The following is a 23,893-nucleotide window of genomic DNA, read 5'->3' as shown; positions in this document are numbered from 1 at the left end:
TAGTTCTGGGGGGGCACTGGATTCCCTTAACCACTTCCATACCAGGCACTTACGCACCTTCCCGCCCAAGCCAATTTTCAGCTTTCAACACTGTCGCACTTTGAATGGCAATTGCGCGGTCATACAACACTGTACCCAAACAAAATTGGCGTCCTTTTTTCCCCACAAATAGAGCTTTCTTTTGTTGTTATTTGATCACCTCTGCGTTTTTTTTTTTGCGCAACAACTAAAAAAAGACTGCAAATTTTAAAACAAAAAAACCTTTTTCTTTTTTTAGGTTAATTTTTTTGTAAATAAGTTTTTCTCTTTCAATTACGGGCACTGATATGGCGGCACTGATGGGCCCCGATGAGATGGCACTGATGGACATCGATGAGGTAGTACTGACGGCACAGATGAGGTGGCATTGATTGGCGGCGCTGCTATGCGGCACTGATGGGCACTCATAGGCGGCACTGATGGGCACTCATGGGCGGCACAGATGGGCGGCACTTATGGGTGGCACTGATGGATACTTATGGGCGGCACTTATGGGTGGCACTGATGGATACTTATGGGTGGCACAGGTGGGCACTGATAGGTGGGCACTGTGCATGGATGGGCACTGTGGGGTGGCACTGATTTTCCCAGTCAGTGCCCATTTGTGGGCACTGATTGGCATCTTTTTTCTTATTTTTTAATGCTTTTTGTTTTTTTGTTCTATATTTTTTTTGTTTTTGCACACCCTGGTGGTCCAGGGTGGGCATCCCTGGTGGTCCAGTGTGGTGATCCGAGGGGGGGCTGCGCTGATAAACAATCAGCGCGAACGCCCCCTGTCAGGAGAGCCGCCGATCGGCTCTCCTATACTCGCGTCTGTAAGACGCGAGTGAGGAAGAGCCATCGATGGCTCTTCCTGTTTACATCGTGATCAGCCGTGATTGGACACGGCTGATCACGTGGTAAAGAGTCTCCGTCTCCGTGAGAGACTCTTTACCGAGATCGGAGATGCAGGGTGTCAGACTGACACCCCGCATCACCGATCGCCGCGCTGCGTGCCCCCACAGGCGCGTGCGGCATGAAATCCTGCAGGACGTCCTGTCAGGATTGTGTAACCACTTCCCGGACGTAAATCGGCCATAGGCTGGGCGGGAAGTGGTTAATTTGCATAGTTTTTCTCTCACTTCCTGTTTGGCTATGGGGCAGGAAGTGAAGGCAAATCTCCCCAATTGGACACAGATAATACAAAATAAACTGACAGGGCCTATAACCCTCCCTCACTCTATCCAAAATGAAAGAAAATAAAACTTGTTGATTATAGTTCTTGTCAGGGGCGGACTGACCATTGAGTCACTCGGGCACTGCCCGAGGGCCCCATGCCACTAGGGGGCCCCATCCAGGTTGCCAGGCTCAGTAAAACCAGGGACAGTATGTAAAAATCTGTGTTTTTTTTAGATCTGTCCGAAAATGACATGCTTTTAATGTGAATATCCCAAGATTTTAGCTGCCCGCCTCTGCACTACCTCCTGGCGTGGTGGTCATCTGTAAGCCAGAGGGGCCCCATAATCTTCTATTGCCCGGGGGCCCCATGAGTTGTCAGTCCGCCCCTGGTTCTAGTTTAAGCACAAATTTCATAGAGTTTTATTGAGAGCCCTAAGAAAATATAACCATGCCAATAGGCCAGGATAGAGCGTTGCTAATATGTAGGAATGTGTGTGTTAGAGCACCCCACCCAATGTTAACTAAAAAATTATTAATTTGCAAATAAGTATTATCTGCTCATTTTTTGGGGGATGTCTGCACCCCTGATAGTGACAACATTTGTGAGGTGTCTTCACCCTTTCTAATTCATTCACTTCCTGTCACATAGCCAAACAGGAAGTGAGGGTAAAACCTTACTAATATATTTTCTTGTGGACACAGAGATCAATCTAAATAGTTTCCCATTATGTAAATTGCACTCTAGCATTTTGCTGTGTACACCCCAAATTATTAGGGATCTTGGACTTTGGGGTCCATTTACTAAAGGCAAATCCACTCCTACAAGTGCAAAGCAAGGAAGAAAACAAAACAACTTTGCTTCTACAGGATTGGATGTTAAAACCATCAGTGCTTCCTCTCAGATTTTCAGCAACTATGCTTGTACTGCAGAGTGGCTTTGCCTTTACTAAACCCCAAACTAAATAATCATTTGGGGCAGGGATCCTCAAACTACGGCCCTCCAGCTGTTGTAGAACTACACATCCCATGAGGCCTTGTAATGCACTGACATTCACAGACATGACTAGGCATGATGGGAATTGTAGTTCCTGAACAACTGGAGGGCCGTAGTTTGAAGACCCATGATTTGGGGTGTACACAGCAGTGCTGGAGTGCAATTTGCTTAATGGGGACACTAGTTAGATTGACCGGTGTCCCCAAGAAATGACACTGGTAGGGTTTTAACCTCACTTCCTGTTCAGCTGTGTGACAGGAAGTGAAGCCAATTTTAAGAAAAGGGACACAAAGCTCAACACAAAAATAAAAAAACACAAAGCAGGGGTTCTAACACTCACTTGGCTTCCCTCAAACACCCACAATTTGAATAGGATTGCCTTGCGCTAGATTTAAGCACAGTGCTGTAAATCAGCACGTCAAGCCTGTCCACCAATAGCAAACCCCCCCCCCCCCCCACAGGCCATGTTTGCAGGTTTTCCTTCATCTTGCACATGTGCTTTAAAATAGTCTGGACAGCAATTCTTGATAAGAGAAATCCCCAAAACATGTCCTGTCGGGGGTACTTGAGGGCTGAGGACCACTGCAGAATAAATAAAATACTTACCAGTTTTTGTCTTTAAAGTCAGGGAGAATAAACATGGCAAACATTTCATGATTACACACCAGGAAAGAAGCTTAGACAAAAATCACACATAATTTGTTAGGCCCAAACCTAGTTCAGCTGCAGCTGTCAACATATGTAGCATGAAAAAGTAACAAAAGACAAACTTAACAATTTTAAAGTAATTTTTATTGGTCAACAAAACAAGGAAAGCAAAAAAAGACAAACAAACAAAAATACATTTCAAAATACTAATTAACCATAGCTTTACACATTTTTCATAAAATAAGGCCACATAGACAAATACATCAAAGTGAACATTATTTAAAAATAAACCAAAACCATTGGCAAAATAAAACAAAACCCATGCAACAAACCACATTTGTGTTTAGCAACAGCATTTCTGCCAGCCTGCCCCTTCTGAGGGCAGCTGAGGACTGATCGATCCAAGCTTTTTATAACAGTGCTAGTAATGAAGCAATTGAAATCACATGAACAAATTGCAGTCTCTAGTTTGGGTGAGCTTGTAATTGGGCACACCTGCAATTAACCCAAACCACGCTCTATGAGCATCCAATGAGTGTTTTTCACCTTTTAAAAAGAAAGGATATTTTTTTTCTAAGTGTTTGAGCATGCTCAGTTCATCACACATGTAGGAACCAAGCTGCAATGGAATGAGAGCTTTTTTTTTTGTTTCCCCTGATCTGATGCTTTCCAGCCTGAAGGGGAGGTGTTAAAGACAGAAGTAAACACGCACATTTAATAATCTATTTGTGTGAAAAAAAAGGTTGCCAATTTTGTTTGGGAGCCACGTCGCACGACTGCGCAATTGTCAGTTAAAGCGACGCCGCGCCGAATCACAAAAACTTGCCCGGTCATTGACCAGAAATATGGTCCGGGCTCAAGTGGTTAAAAATTAACAAAACACAAAAGTGAGCCCAATTTTTGGGGATAATGTGAAAGATGATGTTACACTGAGTAAATAGATACCTTACATGTCACGCTTTACTATTGGAAACACTCCTGCAATGGGGCCAAAATGAATTCCGTGAATATCCCCATAGGCGACCTTTTATTTTTTTTTCCAGGTTACCAGTTTATAGTTACAAAGAAAGTCTAGTGGTAAAAGTATTGCTCTCGCTCTAACGCACGCGTCAATACCTCACATGTGTGGTTTGAACGATGTTTATATATGTGGGCGGGACTTGCGTAAGTCCCGCCCACATATGTAAAAATTATTTTTACTTTTTGCTATAATAAATATCCCCAAAAATATATATTCAAAAAACTAAAAAACCCCTCAGTTTAGGCCGATACGTATTCTACATCTTTTTGGTTCCAAAAAATCGCAAATAGCGTTTAGTGTTTGGTTTTTGCAAAAGGTATAGCGTCTACAAATTTTTTTTTTTTTTGTTTTAACTAGTTATTGGGGCGATCAGCGATTTTTATCGGTACTGCGACATTATGGCGGACACATCGAACACTTTTTTGGAACCATTGGCATTTTTCTAGCGATCAGTGCTGTAAAAAATGCATTGCTTACTCAAAAAATGCCACTAGCAGGGAAGGGGTTAACACTAGGTGCGAGGGAGGGGTTAAATATGTTCCCTGGGTGTGTTCTAACTGTAGGGGGGGGGGATGGGACTGACATGTGTAAATGACAGATCGCTGTTCATGAAGGGGAACTCCAGACCCCCCCAAAAAAAATAAGGTGGGTTCCCTCCAGGTGCATACCAGGCTCTTAGGCTTGGTCTGGAACATAAGGGGTTAAACCGGGGCCCAAAAAAATAGCGTGGCCCCCCCCCCCCCAAGATCCAAACCAAGCCCTTATCCCAGGCACGCAGTCTGGTCAGACAGGAATGGGGGTGGGGACGAGCGAGCGCCCCCCTCCCTCCTGAGCCATACCAGACCACATGCCCTCAACATGGGGGAGTGTGTGTTGTGGGGGAGGGGGGCACTGCCCCCCCACCCCAAAGCACTCTTGCCCCCATGTCGATAGGGACAAGAGCCTCTTCACGACAACCCTGGCCGTTGGTTGTCGGGGTATGCGGGCGGAGAGCTTATCAGAATCTGAGAGACCCCTTTAATAAAGGGGTCCCCAGATTCCGGCCCCCCACCCTATGTGAATGAGTATGGGGTACATCGTACCTCTACCCATTCACATGGGGGAAATGTAAAGTAAAAAAAACACACCACACAGAATAAAATATTTTATTAATCTGCTCCGGAGCCCCCCCTTTCTTCTTTAGCTCTCTTAGAAGGGGGGGTTTCTTCTCTCCCGATCTTCCGCCGGGACCCTGGGCTTCGGTGATTTCTGCCGGGGGAGGGCGCCATCCCTCGGTCCTCTCCGGAGCCTTCCGCCGGATGCCCCCACCCCATTTAAGCTCTTTTTCATTAGGGAGGGGCATCCGGACTTCGGGGTCTTCTGCCGGGGGATGGCGCCTATCCCCCGGTCTTTCCGGTGCCTTCCGCCAGGGTTCCGGTCTTCCTGGTCTTCTGCCGGGGGTGCGCCAACTCCCCGGTCTTTTCTCTTCTGTCTTCTCTGCTCCCTCTTCTGCCTGGCTCCCCCGCGGAGCCAGGGCTTTCTTCCGTCTTCTTTCTTCTCTCTTCCTTCTTCTGCCTGTCTCCTCCGGGAGCCCAGGGCTTGTCTCCGCTGTCTTCTCCCTTCTCTTCTATTCGATGTTGACACGACGAGGTTCCGCGCTGACATGCCGTGTCAGCGGCGGGCATGGACTTATATAGGGTAATGCCACCATGTGACCTCAACCCATGTGACATCACATTCCCTGGGCATGATGGGAATGTGATGTCACATGGGTTGAGGTCACATGGTGGCATTGCCCTATATAAGTCCATGCCCACTGCTCAGACGGCATTCCAGCGCCGGACCTCGTCGTGTCAACATCGAATAGAAGAGAAGGGAGAAGACAGCGGAGACAAGCCCTGTGCTCCGCGGAGGAGACAGGCAGAAGAAGGAAGAGAGAAGAAAGAAGACGGAAGAAAGCCCTGGCTCCGCGGGGGAGCCAGGCAGAAGAGGGAGCAGAGAAGACAGAAGAGAAAAGACCGGGGAGTTGGCGCACCCCCGGCAGAAGACCAGGAAGACCGGAACCCTGGCGGAAGGCACCGGAAAGACCGGGGGATAGGCGCCATCCCCCGGCAGAAGACCCCGAAGTCCGGATGCCCCTCCCTAATGAAAAAGAGCTTAAATGGGGTGGGGGCATCCGGCGGAAGGCTCCGGAGAGGACCGAGGGATGGCGCCCTCCCCCGGCAGAAATCACCGAAGCCCAGGGTCCCGGCGGAAGATCGGGAGAGAAGAAACCCCCCCTTCTAAGAGAGCTAAAGAAGAAAGGGGGGGCTCCGGAGCAGATTAATAAAATATTTTATTCTGTGTGGTGTTTTTTTTTTACTTTACATTTCCCCCATGTGAATGGGTAGAGGTACGATGTACCCCATACTCATTCACATAGGGTGGGGGGCCGGCATCTGGGGGCCCCCTTATTAAAGGGAGCTCACAGATTCCGATTAGCCCCGCCCGCATACCCCGACAACCAATGGCAAGGGTTGTCGGGAAGAGGCTCTTGTCCCTATCGACATGGGGGCAAGAGTGCTGTGGGGTGGGGGGGCAGTGCCCCCCTCCCCCACAGCACACACTCCCCCATGTTGAGGGCATGCGGTCTGGTACGGCTCAGGAGGGGGGGGGGCCGCTCGCTCGTCCCCTCCCCCATTCCTGTCCGGGCCAGACTGCATGCTTGGGATGAGGGCTTGGTTTGGATCTGGGGGGGGACCCCCCGCGCCGAATCGGCGCGGGTTTAACCCCTCACGTTCCGGACCAAGCCTAAGAGCCTAATGTAGCCCTGAAGGGGGACCCGCGCCGATTTCAAGTTTGAAATTTGGCGCCGAGTTCCCCTTCAGGGCTGAAAACAGCTCGGAGATTCCCGTGCGCCGCGTCACGCAGCGCATTCACGGGTACGCCGCTTGGTATTTACCAAGATTTTCACGGCGTACTGACAGGGCGCATGGGAATCCCTGACTTTTCTCTCTGCGCATGCCCAGTATGCAAATGAACCTCCCGAGGTTCAGGCGCACTGTGCAAGCGTACGGGGATCTGTTTTCAAAAAACACTTTCCCTTTCAATTCGGCCCGCCAAACACTTCAAAACACATGTCACTTCACTTCCCCTGCATCCCCCCACCTCCCCCCTTAATAAACTCCCGCCCAAACCCCCGCAATTTATAGTTTAATGTGCCGTGCGCCAGGTCTGTACTGGTGCACAATGCACCCTCTCCTGGGCGCACGGAGCACATTAGTAACTAGGGAAATACACTGCACTAGCAGCGTATTTCTTTAGTAAATGGCCAAACGGCTGCTACTCCTGCTTTTACTCCATGAGTCATGGAGTAAAGGCTTGGTAAATCAGGCCCATAGTCTTACAGATACAACCGGCCCTTTGAGGGCAACCATACTGCTAATGCGGCCCCCGATGAATTTGAGTTTGCCACCCCTGCCCTAATGCATAAAATGCATTAAGGTGAAAAAACATGAACCTTTACAACCTCTTTAAGGCAAGTTTTTCATAATGTGCTAGTTTGCGATGCATACAAGAACATTATCGCATTACCCTGCAGGAAGAATATATATTTTTTATTTTACTTAGGGGTGTGATGGATTTTATACCCTTTCCTTTGCAGGGAAAGAAAACTCACATCCCCCCTGTCAGGACGGAGCTTTGTATTGTTTACATATGCAGAGCTCTGTCCAGCCTCTCTCCTCGATGATCAGTGGGCGCTGGCGGACATCCATTGGCAGATACAACGCGTGTCCCCCCTGCCCCGAAGTTACACATTTACATAGTAGGTGAGGTTGAAAAAAGACACAAGTCCAACCTATGTGTGTGATTATATGATGTGCAGAATCACGTGTGTGTATATATATTGTGTGTGTGTGTAATTCCAGTAGCAGTACGTGCTCCAAACAATAACAAATACATTTACCTTTGATAACACTCTTGTGTTTGCTCTTCTGTGACAGGAGACATTTAACAGAAGATGTGTATTGTACTTTAATTAAAAGCTTGTTTTTAATTAACTTTAATTAGGCCTTGCCTCCAGTTCTGTTATAGTGTTGTAACACATTTCCATAATCTGATTTGATTTATTGCTTATGCAATGTGACATATTATAACAATGTAATAAAATCTACGAACTAATTGCATTCCTACATCACTGTTTGCCTACATCAGATAACATAAATCATGACATTTTGCATACAGTGCGCCTGTAATATAAGGTTAAGCATTACATAGTATGTTATTTGCAAGTAATGCAAATAGTTTGAAGGTTACTTGTTAAAATGTCATATTGCATGGAACATTGTATAATAAATCTCTCTTGTGCAATCTGATGTTCCAAAATGCTAGGAAATGCCTTGTCTAGATTTGAAGGGCCAGATTCTCGTAGAATCTGCGGCGGCGTAGCGTAAGCCATTTACACTACGCCGCCGCAAATTACTGGAGCAAGTGCCGTATTCTCCAAGCACTTGCTCCGTAATTTGCGGCGGCGTAGTGTAAATGGCCCGGCGTAAGGCAGCGTAATTCAAAGGGGGTGGCTTGTATTTAAATTAAGCGCGCCCCCGCGCCGATCGAACTGCGCATGCGCCGGGCGTAAAAATAGCCCAGTGCGCATGCTCCAGCTCACGATGGAAAACGTCAATGACGCCGACGTGAGTATCATTGACGTAAAGTCCTATTCGCGAACGACTTAGGAAAACGACGTAAACGATGGAAAAAGACGACGCTGACCCGACGCCATACTTAACATGGCATACGACGGACCTTCGTAAACTTGCCCCTCATATAGCAGGGGAAAGTTTACGCTTACGGAAACGTCGTAAATTCACTGCGTCGTCCGCGCGTACGTTCGGGAATCTCGCGTAAATAGCTCATTTGCATAGACGACAGGGAAAACGACGAGGCGACACCTAGCGGCTGGAAAAAAAATTGCATTTAAGATCTGACAGCGTAAGAGCCTTACGCCTGTCAGATCTAATGGATATCTATGCGTAACTGATTCTAAGAATCAGTCGTCATAGATACGACGGCCCAGATTAGGACTTACGACGGCGCTAATGGCGTTGCGCCGTCGTAAGCCCTTTGAGAATCTGGGCCGAAGTGTTTTTATCAATGCTACACAATGCATAAGTAAGTAGAGGCACCTCTTGTTGCTATCAACATCTGCCTGTCTATAGACGCTTATATAAATAAGAGGGCGGGCAGATGTAAGCACTGTCCAAATACTGTTAGGAAAATGGGGTCTAGGGGCTGCTGCCTAACCCTGTAAGCTTGGCTTGGGCAAGCATATGGGTTTTTATCTACAGATACCTGAGGAAAGGGGGAGGGGCATGCTGCACAGGATGATAGCTTCCATGCCAAGCACCTTTTACTTATGAGGGGAATTGGATAACACTCACCTCTGGTCTATCTGATCTCGGGTGCTGTAGAGCCTTTGGCTCTAATCACATGCTTTAAAAATAAAATAAAAAATACCCCATTGGAATCCATGCATGTAGAATATGGATATGGACGGGCCACCATTAATTAGGATGAATAAACAGAACCTGTGCCCCCTTATCTTTCACATGTCTATATCAGAGTAGCCCTTTACATCAAATAGCTTTATCGGTGCCCCCTTACAGAAACTGCCTCCATCAATGTGCTACCTTACATCAACTGTCCCCTTCAGACTGGTTCATGGACCAGTGAATGCACTGACAGAGACCGGGGGGGCACAATTAAAATCTTGGGGGGGCACAGCCCACCCCAGCACCCCCCTAAATCAGGGCCTGGTTATATGGCCAATTTATGGCAGCTGTAGACATTAAGGCCTGCTAGTCTTCTATAGCTCTTAGGCCTCATGCACACTGGACGTTAAAATAATGTTATAAAAACGCCAGTAACTTTGCAGTGAGTTTTTTTAAACTTTTTTCAACGTTTTTGCAATAGAGTTTTTCCGCGTTAGTGTTTTTTTTTGTTGAAGACATTTTTTTTTTTAATGGATCAAAAACGTTAAAAAACGCTGGTGAGTGATGTTTTTGAGCGTTTATCGATGTTTATCAGCGTTAGAGCCTTTTTACAGCTGAAAAACGTCTCTCAGAACCCACTAGTTTTGTTTTTTTTTACTGCTCAAAAACGCCACTGCCCAAAACTGCTGATAACAGTCTATGTGTGCATGGACACATAGGATAACATGATGGAGAGTTTAATGACTATAGGAAAAAACGTCTACTGCCAAAAACAACTGCTGTAAAAATGTCCAAAAACGTCCAGTGTGCATGAGGCCTAATGCCGCGTACACACGATCATTTTTCGGCATTAAAAAAAACGTTGTTTTTCAGCATGTCCAAAAAACAATGTTTTTCCAACTTCATCATTAAAAAACGACGTTGCCCACACACCATGATTTAAAAAAAAATTATGAACAAAGCACGGTGACGTACAACACGTACGACGGCACTCTAAAGGGGAAGTTCTATTCGCATTTGGGCTTCTTTAGCTGATTCCTTGTTAGTAAAAGATGATGAATGTGCTTACTCCATTATGAACGGTAGTTTTACCAGAACGAGGGCTCCCGTCTCATAACTTGCTTCTGAGCATGCGCGGATTTAAAACCTTGTTTTATCCCACACACGATCATTTTTTACTACCCGAAAAACAACATTGTTTAAAACGACGTTAAAAAATGCAGCATGTTCGAATTTATTTTTTTTGTCGTTTTTCAGAAGATGAAAAACGATGTGCAGCCCACACACGATCATTTTAAATGACGTTTTTTTTTTTTGCCGAAAAATGATCGTGTGTACGCGGCATTGTTCATACACCACAATCAGAGTATAAATTAAGAAAACACTTTTTTTTTTTAGAACACCTGTTAGGTTTTTCATTTGTCTCTATTTGTCAGTGAAAGGGAAAGCAAATCACACACTTTGAGTCACCAGAACAGGAGGGAATATCTCCCAAATGGTGATGATAGTTCTGGTGATTACCAGGGATTTACTCTCACTTCCTGTTGTGACTGTGGGACCGGAATTAATTTAAATAACCCCCCCAAGGAACACAGATGGCAAACAAAACACGACAGGGGTTTTAAATCCTTCATCGCACTACCCAAAATGAAAAAATGTTTAGCCATCAGTTTTACTTTAATGCCTATCTCCAAGCAGGCTGTATGTTTTCCAATATTTACATGCCAGAACATATATTGTGAAACTTCTTTTCTGCCTCTAATCTCAGAGAATTTGGTAGTACATTATGTACGTGCTTGGCACAATTCAAATAAGCTTTTTTTTTTTTTCATTTTCTTTGTGTAATATGTTTTAGCGCTAAAAATTTAACTTCTAGTTATTGCCAAAGTCTGTTAGGTATTTATTACCTATACCAACCTATTATTTGTCTGCTGCTCTCCAGGTGGCATGGGCAAGTGTTTACAAGTCTTCACGAAATTGAAATTGCCTGACCGTTACCTCATAGTGTTCTGTCTTTGTCCTCTTAAGCCTCATCGTTTACATTCTGCATGCTTTACTTGGCAAGAACTTGAGGATGAGAGTGGCAGAATTCCCAGCAAAATTTACATTCCCAACTCTTTATAAGCATGTACAGTGCAGGAATACAGATTAGAGTAATATTTACTTTGTATTACTTCATACCTACTGCTGTCTAACTATAGATGATCACTAAACCTCAGTATTTCAAGTAAGATAACCTGTAGTTTTAAAAGAATTCTTTATTACTGTAGTCAGGTTTGTATATTTTAGTGTTTTAATGGAATCTGGCAATTCCTTTATTAATATCAGTATAGCCAACATGGCCAAGGACAGCGGGACCTCCAGAGACCGCTCTTAGCTATCTTCACAGCACGTTGTTTATGAACTTTAACACACTCTTGTATATAGTAAAAGGTACCAGCTTACTGTTCTGCCCACCAGGGCCACCTGGCCTCATTTGGCACAACACTGCCTGTGTAATTTCTTAGGTGGCATAGTGTACATGGATCGGAGAATATTTTTTTTTATCACCAGATGGCTGAAGAAAAAAAAATGTAATGGGTTTCTCTATCCACACAAACAAGGTGGATGGAGGAATTCCCTCACCGGGACAGTGGTACCCACCACTTTCATAACACACTGGTCATTCTTTTTATGCAGCTGCTGAGCAACTAAAACCGTTCCAACATGTCAACAGAAGTCAATTAAACAATTGACTTCTATCAAGCGGGGGAGCCCACACACTGATCAAAATACCACCATTCCATGTATTGCTAGTCTTAGGCTAGCTATAGATAGAGATTGTTAGACAAGCAGAGTGACATTCTTATAAACAAGCACTATAATATCTTCCAAATATACAGCAAGCCTCAAACCTTTGCAGCAAGCCTCAAAGAGTGGTGGAGTAGGCAACTGGAGAGGTACAAGTGTCCTTGATTGGCAGAAAGCATAAATCTTGACCTCACAGATAATATTGGCATTTGGTTGTAAAGTACTAGAGGTATAACTGAAATATTTAACAAGGAAAGCAGGCTAAAGCTACAGCACATGACCCAGTGGCGTCGGGAGGGGGGGCTGAGGGGGCTATAGGCCCGTGTGGGTCCCCAAAAAGCCCCAGGTCTTGGGCATGCACAATTCTGTTATTAGCCCAGAGCCCCAGCGGGGACAAATCTGACCCCAAGCTCGGCCGAGTGACATAGCAGGTCCTGCCTTCTGGAGCCTGCAGCGCCTATGATGGATGTCCCACTGGTCCAATGCTGGGACCGCGAGACGTGTGATGTCCATCGCAGGCGCTGCAGGCTCCAGAAGGCGGGAATTACAATGCGGCCGCTGCGCCACTGTGAGAAGATCCCCACTCGGCGCTTGGGCGGGCACCTCTCCTCTCCTGTGTCCTATCGTGGCTCTGGCTGCCTGGAGAGGCTGCTGTCTACTCTAGTGTGATAAGCGCGCCACACACTACTGGCTTAGCTGCAGGAGGAGGTCACGTTACCTAAATTCTGGTCAGGTAGGTCAGTGTGTGTCAGGTAGGAGGTCAGAGTGTGTCAGGTAGGTCAGTGCACATCAGGTTGGTAACACCCCCTCCCCCCGATTGCCAGACTCGGACTTCAGGCTGAAGCCCCTGGTCTTTTTGCCACCTAGCAACGCCCCTGACGTGACCCATGTCTTCACACTGCTTGTTGCACTGACCAGTTACTGTACATCATATACACTTTACTGGGTAAGGAAGCATACTTGAGCTGCAGTGAAAAATGACTGTACAGTATATAGCTGATGAACGTTTGCTTTTGCTGATACATTTTGGAGGTTGCTGTCTTTTTTTTTTTCGTTTTGCAACTTACTCTTGATGTTTTCTTGTTGCACACTGATGAGCTATTTAAAAAAAAAATATATAACCAAAGCAAATTATTATAAAAAATAAGTATTTATATATTGCTTTTATTTTAGGCTCCGGAGAGTATTACAACATTTGTTACACTCTGTCAGTCAGACAATGAAGAGATCAGTAAAATTGCATCAGAAAAGTTGGAATCTTTTGGTAAGTCAGATGCTAAAGATTTCTGGGTGTAATCAAAATACAATGGTATTGTATTGCTCATTTGTAACCTTGTTACATGGCTGCATTTGTTGCGGGTAAATATGGCTATGCATGTCAAATTTAGAATGGTATCCAAATATTGTAGCATGTGACTCTTCCTGGAGTTTGGCCATTAGATACAGTGTTGTAAAAAAAGTATTTGCCCCCTTCCTGATGTTTTCTTTTTTTGCATATATGAAAAAGTAATTGTCGCCTAAACCTCATAACTGGTTGTGCCACCCTCTGCGATAACAACTGCAATTAAGCATTTGTGATAAGTGCCAATGAGTCTTTCACATTGCTGTGGAGGAATTTTGGCCCACTCTTTGCAGAATTGTTTCAGTCACATTGGAGGGTTTTCAAGCATGAACGGCCTGTGTAAGGTCATGCCACAGCAACTCAATTAGATTTAGGTCCAGACTTTGACTAGGCCACTCCAAAAACGTAATTTTGTCTTATTTTGAGCCATTCAGAGATGGACTTGCTACTGTCTTTTGGATCATTGTTCTGCTGCATAACCTAATGCTGCATACACACCATCACTTTATGTGATGAAAAAAAACGACACTTTCTGTGAAGTAAAAAATGACGTTTTTGAAACTTCAATTTTCAAAGACGAAGTTGCCTACACACCATCGTTTTTCTCACAATGTTCTTGCAAAGTGAGGTTACGTTCCACCACGTTTTACCATTGAAGCTTGCTTCATAAGTAGCTTCTGGGCATGTGTGGATGAAAAAACGTCTTAGAAAACGACGTTTTTTGCTACACACGGTCAATTTCTGTGAAGTAAAAAGTGCACTTTTGAAAAACGACACATAAAATTGAAGCATGCTTGAATTTTTTTTGCTCGTTTTTTACAAGACATAAAATGACGTTTTCCCCCACACACGGTCAATTAAAGTGACGTTTTTGAAAACGTCATTTTTTTCCATCACATAAAGTGATGGTGTGTACGCGGCATAAGTGCTCTTGAGCTTGAGATCACGAACAGATGGCCGGACATTCTTCTTCAGGATTCTCTGGTAGAGCGCAGAATTCATGGTTTCATCAATTATGCCAATCGTCCAGGTCCTGAAGCTGCAAAGCAGCCCCAGACCATCACACTACCACCATTATGTTTGTATGCTGGTATGATGTTCTTTTTATGAAGTGATGCGTTAGTTTCACACCAGCTATAACAGGACACACACCTTCCAAAAAGTTAAACTTTTGTTGCATCAGTCCACAGAAATGTGAGGGGTGTACTCACCTTTGTGAGATACTGTACATGCGTAAGCTACAGGCCCCGGCAAGGCACCCTGTTACATGTAGTCCTACCTCTAACTTATAAGAGGCTCCACAGTGGAAGCACATGCATTCTGATGGTATAAATGAAGGGCAGATGGGCTGGAGGGAGCCCACCCTTCCTTAACCACTTAAGCCCCGGACCATTTGGCTGGCCAAAGATCAGGCCACTTTTTTCGGCACTGCATCACTTTAACTGACGATTGCGCGGTCGTGCAACGTGGCTTCCAAACAAAATTTACGTCCTTTTTTTCCCCACAAATAAAGATTTCTTTTGGTGGTGTTTGATCACCTCTGCGGTTTTTATTTTTTGCGCTATAAACAAAAATTGAGTGACAATTTAAAAAAAATTCAATATGTTTTACGTTTTGCTATAATATCCCCCAAAAATATATAAAAAAAACGTTTTCTTTCTTTAGTTTAGGCCGATACGTAGTCTTCTACATATTTTTGGTTAAAAAAAAAACGCAATAAGTGTTTATTGATTGCTTTACGCAAAAGTTATATTGTCAACAAAATAGGGGATAGTTGTATGGCATTTTTATTAATAAAATAATGGCGGCAATCAGTGATTTTTATCGTGACTGCGACATTATGGCGGACACATCAGACACTTTTGACACCATTGTCATTTTTACAGCGATCAGTGCTATAAAAATGCACGGATTATTGTAAAAATTACACTGGCAGTGAATGGGTTAACCTGTAGGGGGCGCTGAAGGGGTTAAGTGTGTCCTAGGGAGTGATTCTAACGGTTAGGGGGCGTGGCTACGAGTGACACGTCACTGGTCGTCGTTCTCGATGAGAGGAAACAGACGATCTGTGACATGTCACTAGGAAGAACGGGGAGATGTTGTGTTTACACGGACATCTCTCCGTTCTTTAGCTCTGTGACCCGATCGCAGGACACCGGCGCGCGACCACACAGGGCAAATTAAAGGGGACGTATATATATGCCCATTTGTGCAGCTGTGCCATTCTGTCGACGTAAAAACTTGTGCGGTCGGCAAGCGGTTGAAGGTATAGGGACACACTGAACACCCAGCTTATAGCACCATGACTGCAAAGATGTCAGTGCGTTGCCTGACCTTTTTCTGGCAGTATTTAGGCCTGGGAGTGGCAAGTGTAATATTACAATTTGTTTGATGATCTGAATCATTTAAGTGTGACAAATATACCAATTTTTTTTTTTAAATCAGCAAGGGGCAAATACTTTCTCACAGCACTGCATGTACAAAGCAAAAGGCTAAGGCCCGGATTCACGTAGAATCGCGTATCTTTGTGCGGGCGTAACGTATCCTATTTACGTAACGCCTCCGCAACTTTGACAAGCAAGTGTCGTATTCTCAAACCAAAGTTGCGGCGGCGTAGCGTAAATAGGCCGGCGTAAGCTTGCCTAATTGAAATGTGGTAGATGTGGGCGTGTGTTATGTAAATTTAATGTGACCCCACGTAAATGACGCTTTTTACGGATGGCGCATGCGGCGTCCGTGAAAGTATCCCAGTGCGCATGCTCCAAATTAACCCGCAAGAAGCCAATGCTTTCGACGTAAACGTAAATGACGCCCAGCCCTATTCGCGAACGACTTACGCAAACGACGTAAAATTTTCAAAATTTGCCACAGGAACGACGTCCATACTTAACATTGGTACGCCTCATATAGCAGGGGTAACTTTACGCCGGGAAAAGCCTAACGTAAACGGCGTATCTGTACTGCGTCTGCCGGGCGTACGTTCGTGAATTGGCGTATCTAGCTGATTTACATATTTCTAGGCGTAAATCAGCGCACACGCCCCTAGCGGCCAGCGTAAATATGCAGTTAAGATACAACGGCGTAAGAGACTTACGCCGGTCGGATCTAATACAAATCTATGCGTAACTGATTCTAAGAATCAGGCACATAGATACGATGGCTCGGACTCAGAGTTGTGGCGGCGTAACTGGAGATACACCGGCGTAACTCGTACGAGAATCCGGGCCTAAATGTTCAGTCTTCTTGGTCAGTTTTCCCGAAATATGCATGACCATAATCTTCCTGAGCTTCCTCTTTTGTTTAAATGAACATATAAAATGAACACGTCAAAGCACTAACTTATTTTTCTATCATGTTAAGGAGAGGAAGGACATTGCGCATATGACTCCTTAAACAAAGCTGCTACAGTGAGCCCAGAAAAGAGAGGACCTACTCCTGCTTTCTAGGCACTATAAGAAGAATTCCGAATGTATACAGATATCCCTATGCCCAAGAAGATGATGCTGAATACAAGCAGAAATTTAAGCCTGCAAAATCTCCAGCAGTAATTTCCAGTAACAATATACATGCGTGTGTATGTGTGGACCAGCAGGAGTTGGAACAAGAAGCATCTTTTATGGATAGAATAAATATACCAGTCAAAGGTCATGTCCGTGCCTGCCTGGTCTGCCATGGACACCATTACTACAGTAGAAGAACATGGAACCTACGCCTCTTCTTGATGGAACTACATTTTTAAAAAGCCATGGCCCATTATTGTCCCAGTTTCTGTAATCTGTACCAGATGTCTCATCTTTTTTTCTTGCCTTTCACAATATTGGCATTGCACACAAATACTGTATAGAAAAAGTCCACCCTACATACTGGCATTATGCTGAGTTGCCATTCACTGGCTTAGTACATTACCTGATTAATAGGTTGCTTGAAATATTATCTTTGCATTCAGCTCCTCTATAGGTTATGTATGAGAATTTCAGAAACAACAGCTATCTTTAAAGGGAAGCTATTGTTTTTCAGTGTGTACACATTTAAAGGTTTACATGAAGATTGTTTTTATATGTTTTTGCAATTTATTGTAATTTTTTCTGTGTTTTAACGACTTTATTTTATTTTCACATTTAAAAATTCTTCCTTTACTGGCTGATTAGCAATCTTGATGGCCAAGTGCTGTAATAAAATCAGTAAGCCACAAAGAAAGTCGGCTGTTTCCATTCAGTCAGAGCAGACTAATAGAATCACATTTAGGGATTGTAAGAATAAAATACAAACACTACTGGGCACGACTAAGCAGGAAGCACAGCTTGCCTATATGAGGAGCAAGGGTACGCACTATATCCAGAAACATGATTTCTCATACAGTGCACAAGCATTAGCAGGTACAATTATGCATAGCTAATCTCATTTACTACTTTACCTAAGCTAATGGATTCCAGCCTTGGCGGAATGGATCACTTCATTCAGTACTATTAAAGTAATATTGAAATTTTTGGGGGCTTTAAATAAAAATTATGCTATACTTACCCACTATGTGCAACTATATTGGACAGGGCGGCCCCATACCACTTCTTCTGCAGTCGTTTGCCAGCATTTTGTGTTCCTTCTTCCTGTGGGTGCCCCCTCAGCAAGTCATGTGCTATGGGGGAACCCATGTGGGCATGCTCCCAAGCCGGAATGCATTCCCCCTAGCTCCCTCCTCACAGGATTTGACTGACACTAGCAGGACCCTATGACTCCTGCTGCTTTCAGAGACTCCTGTGAGATCAGGAAGAGGGAGCAGCGCCACTGTAGACGAGGCCAGCGTTGGATCGTCGGAGGACTCAGGTGGGTGTTTAGGGACAGGGGGTTGGAAACGAGTTTTGGAAGGTTTCTTTACCTTAATGCATTAGGGTTAAGAACCTTTTGACTTTAGAACCACTTTTGTTTCTTATCATCATAATCATCAAAAACACCCCATAGAGATAATATGCACACAAATAAAGCTACTCAGAGTTACAATACTCTGCATTTGACTTTCTCTGGGGAACACAACTGTGAACTTAAATTAATACTATCACACAAAACAGAGTAGCTCAAGCAAAAGTTCAGCAGCAAAAGTATTATTACTGTCCATAAGAACCTTAAGTAGTAGAATTGTGCGTTCCTTCAGGTAGAACATGCCTTAACAAGAGCCTGGCATGATTTTGATTTTCTGGTGCATGCCTGGAAATTTCTCAAGCGTGCTTGTTAGAAGCCCAGCTTGTGAGTATTTCCAGCGCGAAGAAATGGCACACGTTAATAAAGCTATAATAATATATGCTGTATCTGGTGAGGTCTAGGGAAAGGCACGCGAGTGCAGGTGATAGAATAAAAGAATAAACAAGTAACATATTTAGACTTCCTTCCATGTTGTTGGTGTATTGGCATCCCCCCCTAAGTCGGTGCATACTGTGCATCTATAATATTTTATATTTCTGCGAATTCTATTGCTAAACACATTCAATATAGATAAGCTTCTCCTTTGTAGCTAATACTAGATCAAAAGGTTAAATCTACAAACTGTAATAGAGAATAGGTCATAAGATATCCAAAACATTCAGATTAATGCTGTGTGCATTCATGTCAGACACCCCTAGCTGATCCTTCTCAGGGAGAAAAGTGGATTGTCAAAGTTGCATTTTTTTCCCAATTTGTATATTTGGGTCCCTCGAGATAACAATGATGCTGGGAATATGCGCTGGCTACATGGTCCCATGCAATCCTGTATAATGCGTGTGTGCATATCTATACACTTACCTAGAAATGTCAGATCCTGCAGCAACTCTAACCACTATGTAGTGTCTTGGAAATATGTTCTTGCAGAGTCATATCATACCACATACAATGCATTATCATTTTTTCAGCTAGTTTAGTAAAATTACAATAGTTATGTTGCTTCAGCCATTCCAGTGCATAGTGTACTGTAGGTGTAATGATGTATGAGTAATGCTTCTTTTAATGACTACTATAAATATATATATATAAAAGAGCTGGCAAACATTCTTGCTTCCTTAGAAGGTGTCAATATGAAGCTCAGGTTTCTTTTATTAGTATCAAGATTTTTTCAATTAACTTTGTATATTTACTTTTGTAGATTACTTACCACAAAAAAAAAAAGAAAGAAATTAAAATGATCTAGCCACCCCTTTCTGCCATGTTGCATTTTAACCTCCATGCCCAAACAGTGGGGTTATTTACTGAAACTGGAGAGTGCAATTGAGGGTGCAGCTCTGCATAGAAACCAATCAGCTTCCAGTTTTTTTTTTGTCAAAGCTTAATTGAACAAGCTGAAGTTAGAAGCTGATTGGCTACCATGCACATCTGCACCAAATTTTACACTCTCCAATTTTAGTAAATCAACCCCAGTATGTCAATATTACATTGTATACACTAGCCCATCAAACTATCATCTTTTACTCAAATGACTCGTACACACAACCGGGATTCCCGATGGGAAAAGATCTGTCAGAAATCCCGGGGGGGAAACCGAGAACCTGCTCCGTAACTTTTCCCCCGTACACACGAGAGGTTTTCCCATCGGGAAAACTCAGACGAGAGCTTTGGTCAGGAATCCCAACCGTGTGTCCCATAGGAAAACTGCCGGGAAAAAGTCCGCCGGAAATGCCGGTGGGATAAAAGAGAGCTGGTTCTCTTTTTTTGTCCGGCAGTTTTCACGTCGTAAAAACTGCGAGAAGCATACACATGGCCGGGATTCCCGGCCAAAAGCTCTCCTCGCAGTTTTTCTGTCAGGAAACCTGGCCATGTGTACGAGGCATAAGTGTGGATAAAAGCAATTGCTTGGCTGTACAAACAAACAAGAGTATTATATGTAACCCTTATCAGCAGAAACTGTGTGCATGCAATGCGGCTGAACTTACAAAACCGCATGTGCCATCCTTTTTGAAGTGCCCTTGAGGCCCGAAAACCAATGACACCCTATTGATACAGCTTTTTTTTTTATAGGTGGCCTCACTTAATAAGGTGGCATGAGCGGAAAAACAGGCTCAAAAGCCACCCTCATAGTTCAAGTTAGTATTTGAATAAAACTCCAGAAGAGAGGCGAGGCACACCAAGGTGCCCACTATTACATCGTATTACCAGTTTAGTAACTTTAACAGCACTGCATGCTTGCACCAGCAACAATGAACACCCTTGAAGACAAAGCTTAATGTCTCAATATATCTCTAGGAATGTCTCCATGATGTCTCTTCGATGAGGCCATCATACATACCCAGTAAAAATGAGTCCCTGACAGTTTTAGTCCACCCACACTACAGTATGCACAGTATGTGACTAGTTTGTTCACCGTAGAGGAGAATTAAATCTTTACATCATCCATCCACAACCATTCGATTAATAATACGAATGACAGCTGCACCCTGGGTTTTGAAGATGTTTTATAAAAAAGGTGGGGGAAACTAGATAAAAAAGACTTAAACGACAAATAACATATCGAATAATCATTACAGTGCAAACTCACACAGATATGGCAACATAAAACTGAAAGGGATCCATTTAATGATACTATTACCGTATATATAATTAGTATGGGCTGTTTGTTTTTCTTTTTACCAATTTAGCACAATTATATTTTATATACCATGCTCTTTTATTATGTAAATATATTCACGTGCTACACTTTCTACTGAACTGTGGATGGTATAAAGACTAGACCCATCCAAAGCTGGCATTTCAGTCTTGTGTATGTTGAGATGTCTCAGCATACACTGGGTGCCCATAACTATCCAGGTCTCTAGTGGCGAGATCACTGTGCTGCTGTCCAGTGCCAACTGCCAGCTTTTTCTCTTTTATTGGGATTTCCTAAAATGTGGGGAACACTGAGAAATACAGCGGGACAACCTCTCTTCTTCTAAGATATATATTAACAGCCACCTGGTGCTGTGACACACCAGCATCCATCTGGTAAAAAATAAAACTTTTTGAGATATAGCCTTGACCTATCAGTAAAAAAAAAAAAAAATCCAAACAGGTCAACCTGCAAACCTACTTCCCGTGCTGCCAGAACTTCACTCTAGTCAAGAGAAATAATCTTCTGAAAAACCAATACTTTCTGGAATATTGGTCTCCTTGGTCCCCTGAAGCACTTACTGGTCCTCCTGGTAACCCTAAGGTCCTGTAGCGACATTGGGATCGGCGTGAGGAACTACTGAGTGCTGCATTGGGCACCACTAAGGGAATTGACACTCTTGGAAGAGTCCGTTTCCCAGAGGACTTTTCTAGGTAGGTTTTTACTGAGGCCCCATACTCACGACCAAACATGTCTGCTGAAACTGGCCCGCAGGCCAGTTTCAGCAGACATGTTTGGTCGTGTGTGGGCGCGAGCGGGCCGAATTCCAGCAAACATTTGCCCGCCGGGCCTTTTCCCAGCAGACAAATATTCCTGGACTTGTTTTAAAACAGTCCGCTGGAATTCTGCCCGCTCGGACATGTACGGTCGTCAGTACAGACCTACCGTACATGTCCAGGCGCCCGCCGTCCCTCGCATGCGTCGAATGACTTCGACGCATGCGTGGAAGCATTTTAAAGGCGGGCCGCCCACGTCGCCGCGTCATTGTCGCGGCGACACCGCGGACACGCCCCGCGTATTGTTTACGCGCGGACTTCTGTACGATGGTGTGTACAACCATCGTACAGAAGCCCTCTGGCAGACATGTATGGTGAAAACGGTCCGACGGACCGCTTTCACCATACATGTTTGTCCGTGTGTACCCGGCCTTACAGTGAGTGGTTTTCTGGCAGTGTGGACAGCAGGAAAGATGAGTATTCACTTTCTTCTGTTTTAGGTTGACTATCTGGGATTTTATTTTAGAGCCGGTTCCTGGGCGACTCATCAAGTCGCATCCCATTCTATTCAATAGAACCGTTCTAATAGGAGCGACGCAAGTCGCTCTGACTTAGAAATAGGTTCTTGTACGACTTTGGGGGCGACTTGCATTGACTTCAAGAAGTCATTTTGCAAGTCGCTTCTGAAGTCGTCTTCAGGAGGCCTTGCCGAGTCGCCCTCCGAAGTCGTGCCGCCCCAGTGTGAACCGGCTCTTATAAGCCTACTTTAAAGAGGTTGTAAAGGTTTGTTTTTTATTTTCTAAATAGGTTCCTTTAAGCTAGTGCATTGTTGGTTCACTAACCTTTTCCTTCCATTTCCCTTCTAAATGTTTTTTTTGTATTTGTTTTCTTTGTCTGAATTTCTCACTTCCTGTTCCTCCTCAGTAAGCTGTTGTGGCTGACTAACCCCCAGCCAGAACGGCTCGGATGATGGGGGCAAGCTTACTGAGGAGGAACAGGAAGTGAAAAATTCAGACAAAGAAAAAAAAACATTTAGAAGGGAAATCGAAGGAAAAGGTAAGTGAACCAACAATGCACTAGCTTAAAGGAACCTATTTAGAAAATAAAAGACTAACCTTTACAGCCCCTTTAAAGGGAAAGGATAGACATATGGAGTGCTGTCATAGCTGACCTGTTTTTGAAGGTGTATATTTTAGAGCCCTTATTCTTGTTTCACAACTTAATGTGTCACTGAGAATTGATACTGCTCTAAAAACTGCTGATCCCTTGGCTTTGCTTCATCCCACTAAACCAAAAAGGTGCTGGTTATGCACAGGTACATTGGATAGAAGAAAATCCTGGACTGCCGCACTCCTTAAAATGATGTCTTTATTGTATAAATAAAATCCAAAAAACAACCAAAGCGATGCAGTCAAAATGAAGTGAACAACAGGAAAAAGGTTGCTGACATGTTTCACATCATGTGATGCTTACTCATAGCTGCGAGTAAGCATCACATGATGTGAAACATGTCAGCCACCTTTTTCCTGTTGTTCACTTCATTTTGACTGCATCGCTTTGGTTGTTTTTTGGATTTTATTTATACAATAAAGACATCGTTTTAAGGAGTGCGGCAGTCCAGGATTTTCTTCTATTTAATGTGTCACTGACCCAGAACAAGTATACAGGGTCAGCCTAGGGCTACATGGGTGTTTTTTAGTAGCTCAGTCGCATTACTTAAATCTCAGGATTTGGAGATGTGGTAGATGCATGCGTTTTCTTATTTTTTTCCTGGCATTTTCCTTATTTTTTAACCTGGTGATTCTGCCAGTAACACGCTTCTTATCCTAGGGCAGTGATGGCGAACCTTGGCACCCCAGATGTTTTGGAACTACATTTCCCATGATGCTCATGCACTCTGCAGTGTAGTTGAGCATCATGGGAAATGTAGCTCCAAAACATCTGGGGTGCCAAGGTTCACCTTCACTGTCCTAGGGTGACAACACCCACTGTTCTGTATTATATGGAGAAGCAGCACTGTCGCCCTCAGTGAGAGCTGAGAACAATGTAACTGATAAGTGTTCACCACACACCGTCAACACAGAATTTTATCAGTTGACAAGATTTCCATGGGGCTGAATAAAAGAAATCTA

General features: G+C 44.1%; 1 protein-coding gene across 4 annotated transcripts in view; it reads left to right on the top strand.

Moving 5' to 3' along the window:
* Positions 1-19,574, top strand: part of RIPOR2 (RHO family interacting cell polarization regulator 2) — a 231,532-nt gene extending 211,958 nt beyond the window's left edge. For all 4 annotated transcript variants that reach the window (XM_040353814.1, XM_040353811.1, XM_040353813.1 and 1 more), the window contains 2 exons: positions 13,274-13,364; positions 16,803-19,574. In XM_040353814.1, the coding sequence (XP_040209748.1) occupies positions 13,274-13,364; positions 16,803-16,888 (177 nt within the window). In that variant the 3' untranslated portion in view covers positions 16,889-19,574. The remainder of the gene's footprint in view (positions 1-13,273; positions 13,365-16,802) is intronic.
* Positions 19,575-23,893: the final 4,319 nt, after the last annotated feature.

Source organism: Rana temporaria, chromosome 5 (assembly GCF_905171775.1).
Source record: "Rana temporaria chromosome 5, aRanTem1.1, whole genome shotgun sequence".
NCBI lineage: Eukaryota > Metazoa > Chordata > Amphibia > Anura > Ranidae > Rana > Rana temporaria.
The sequence above is the reverse complement of the archived record's forward strand: the minus strand, read 5'-3'. Positions and strand labels throughout refer to the sequence as shown.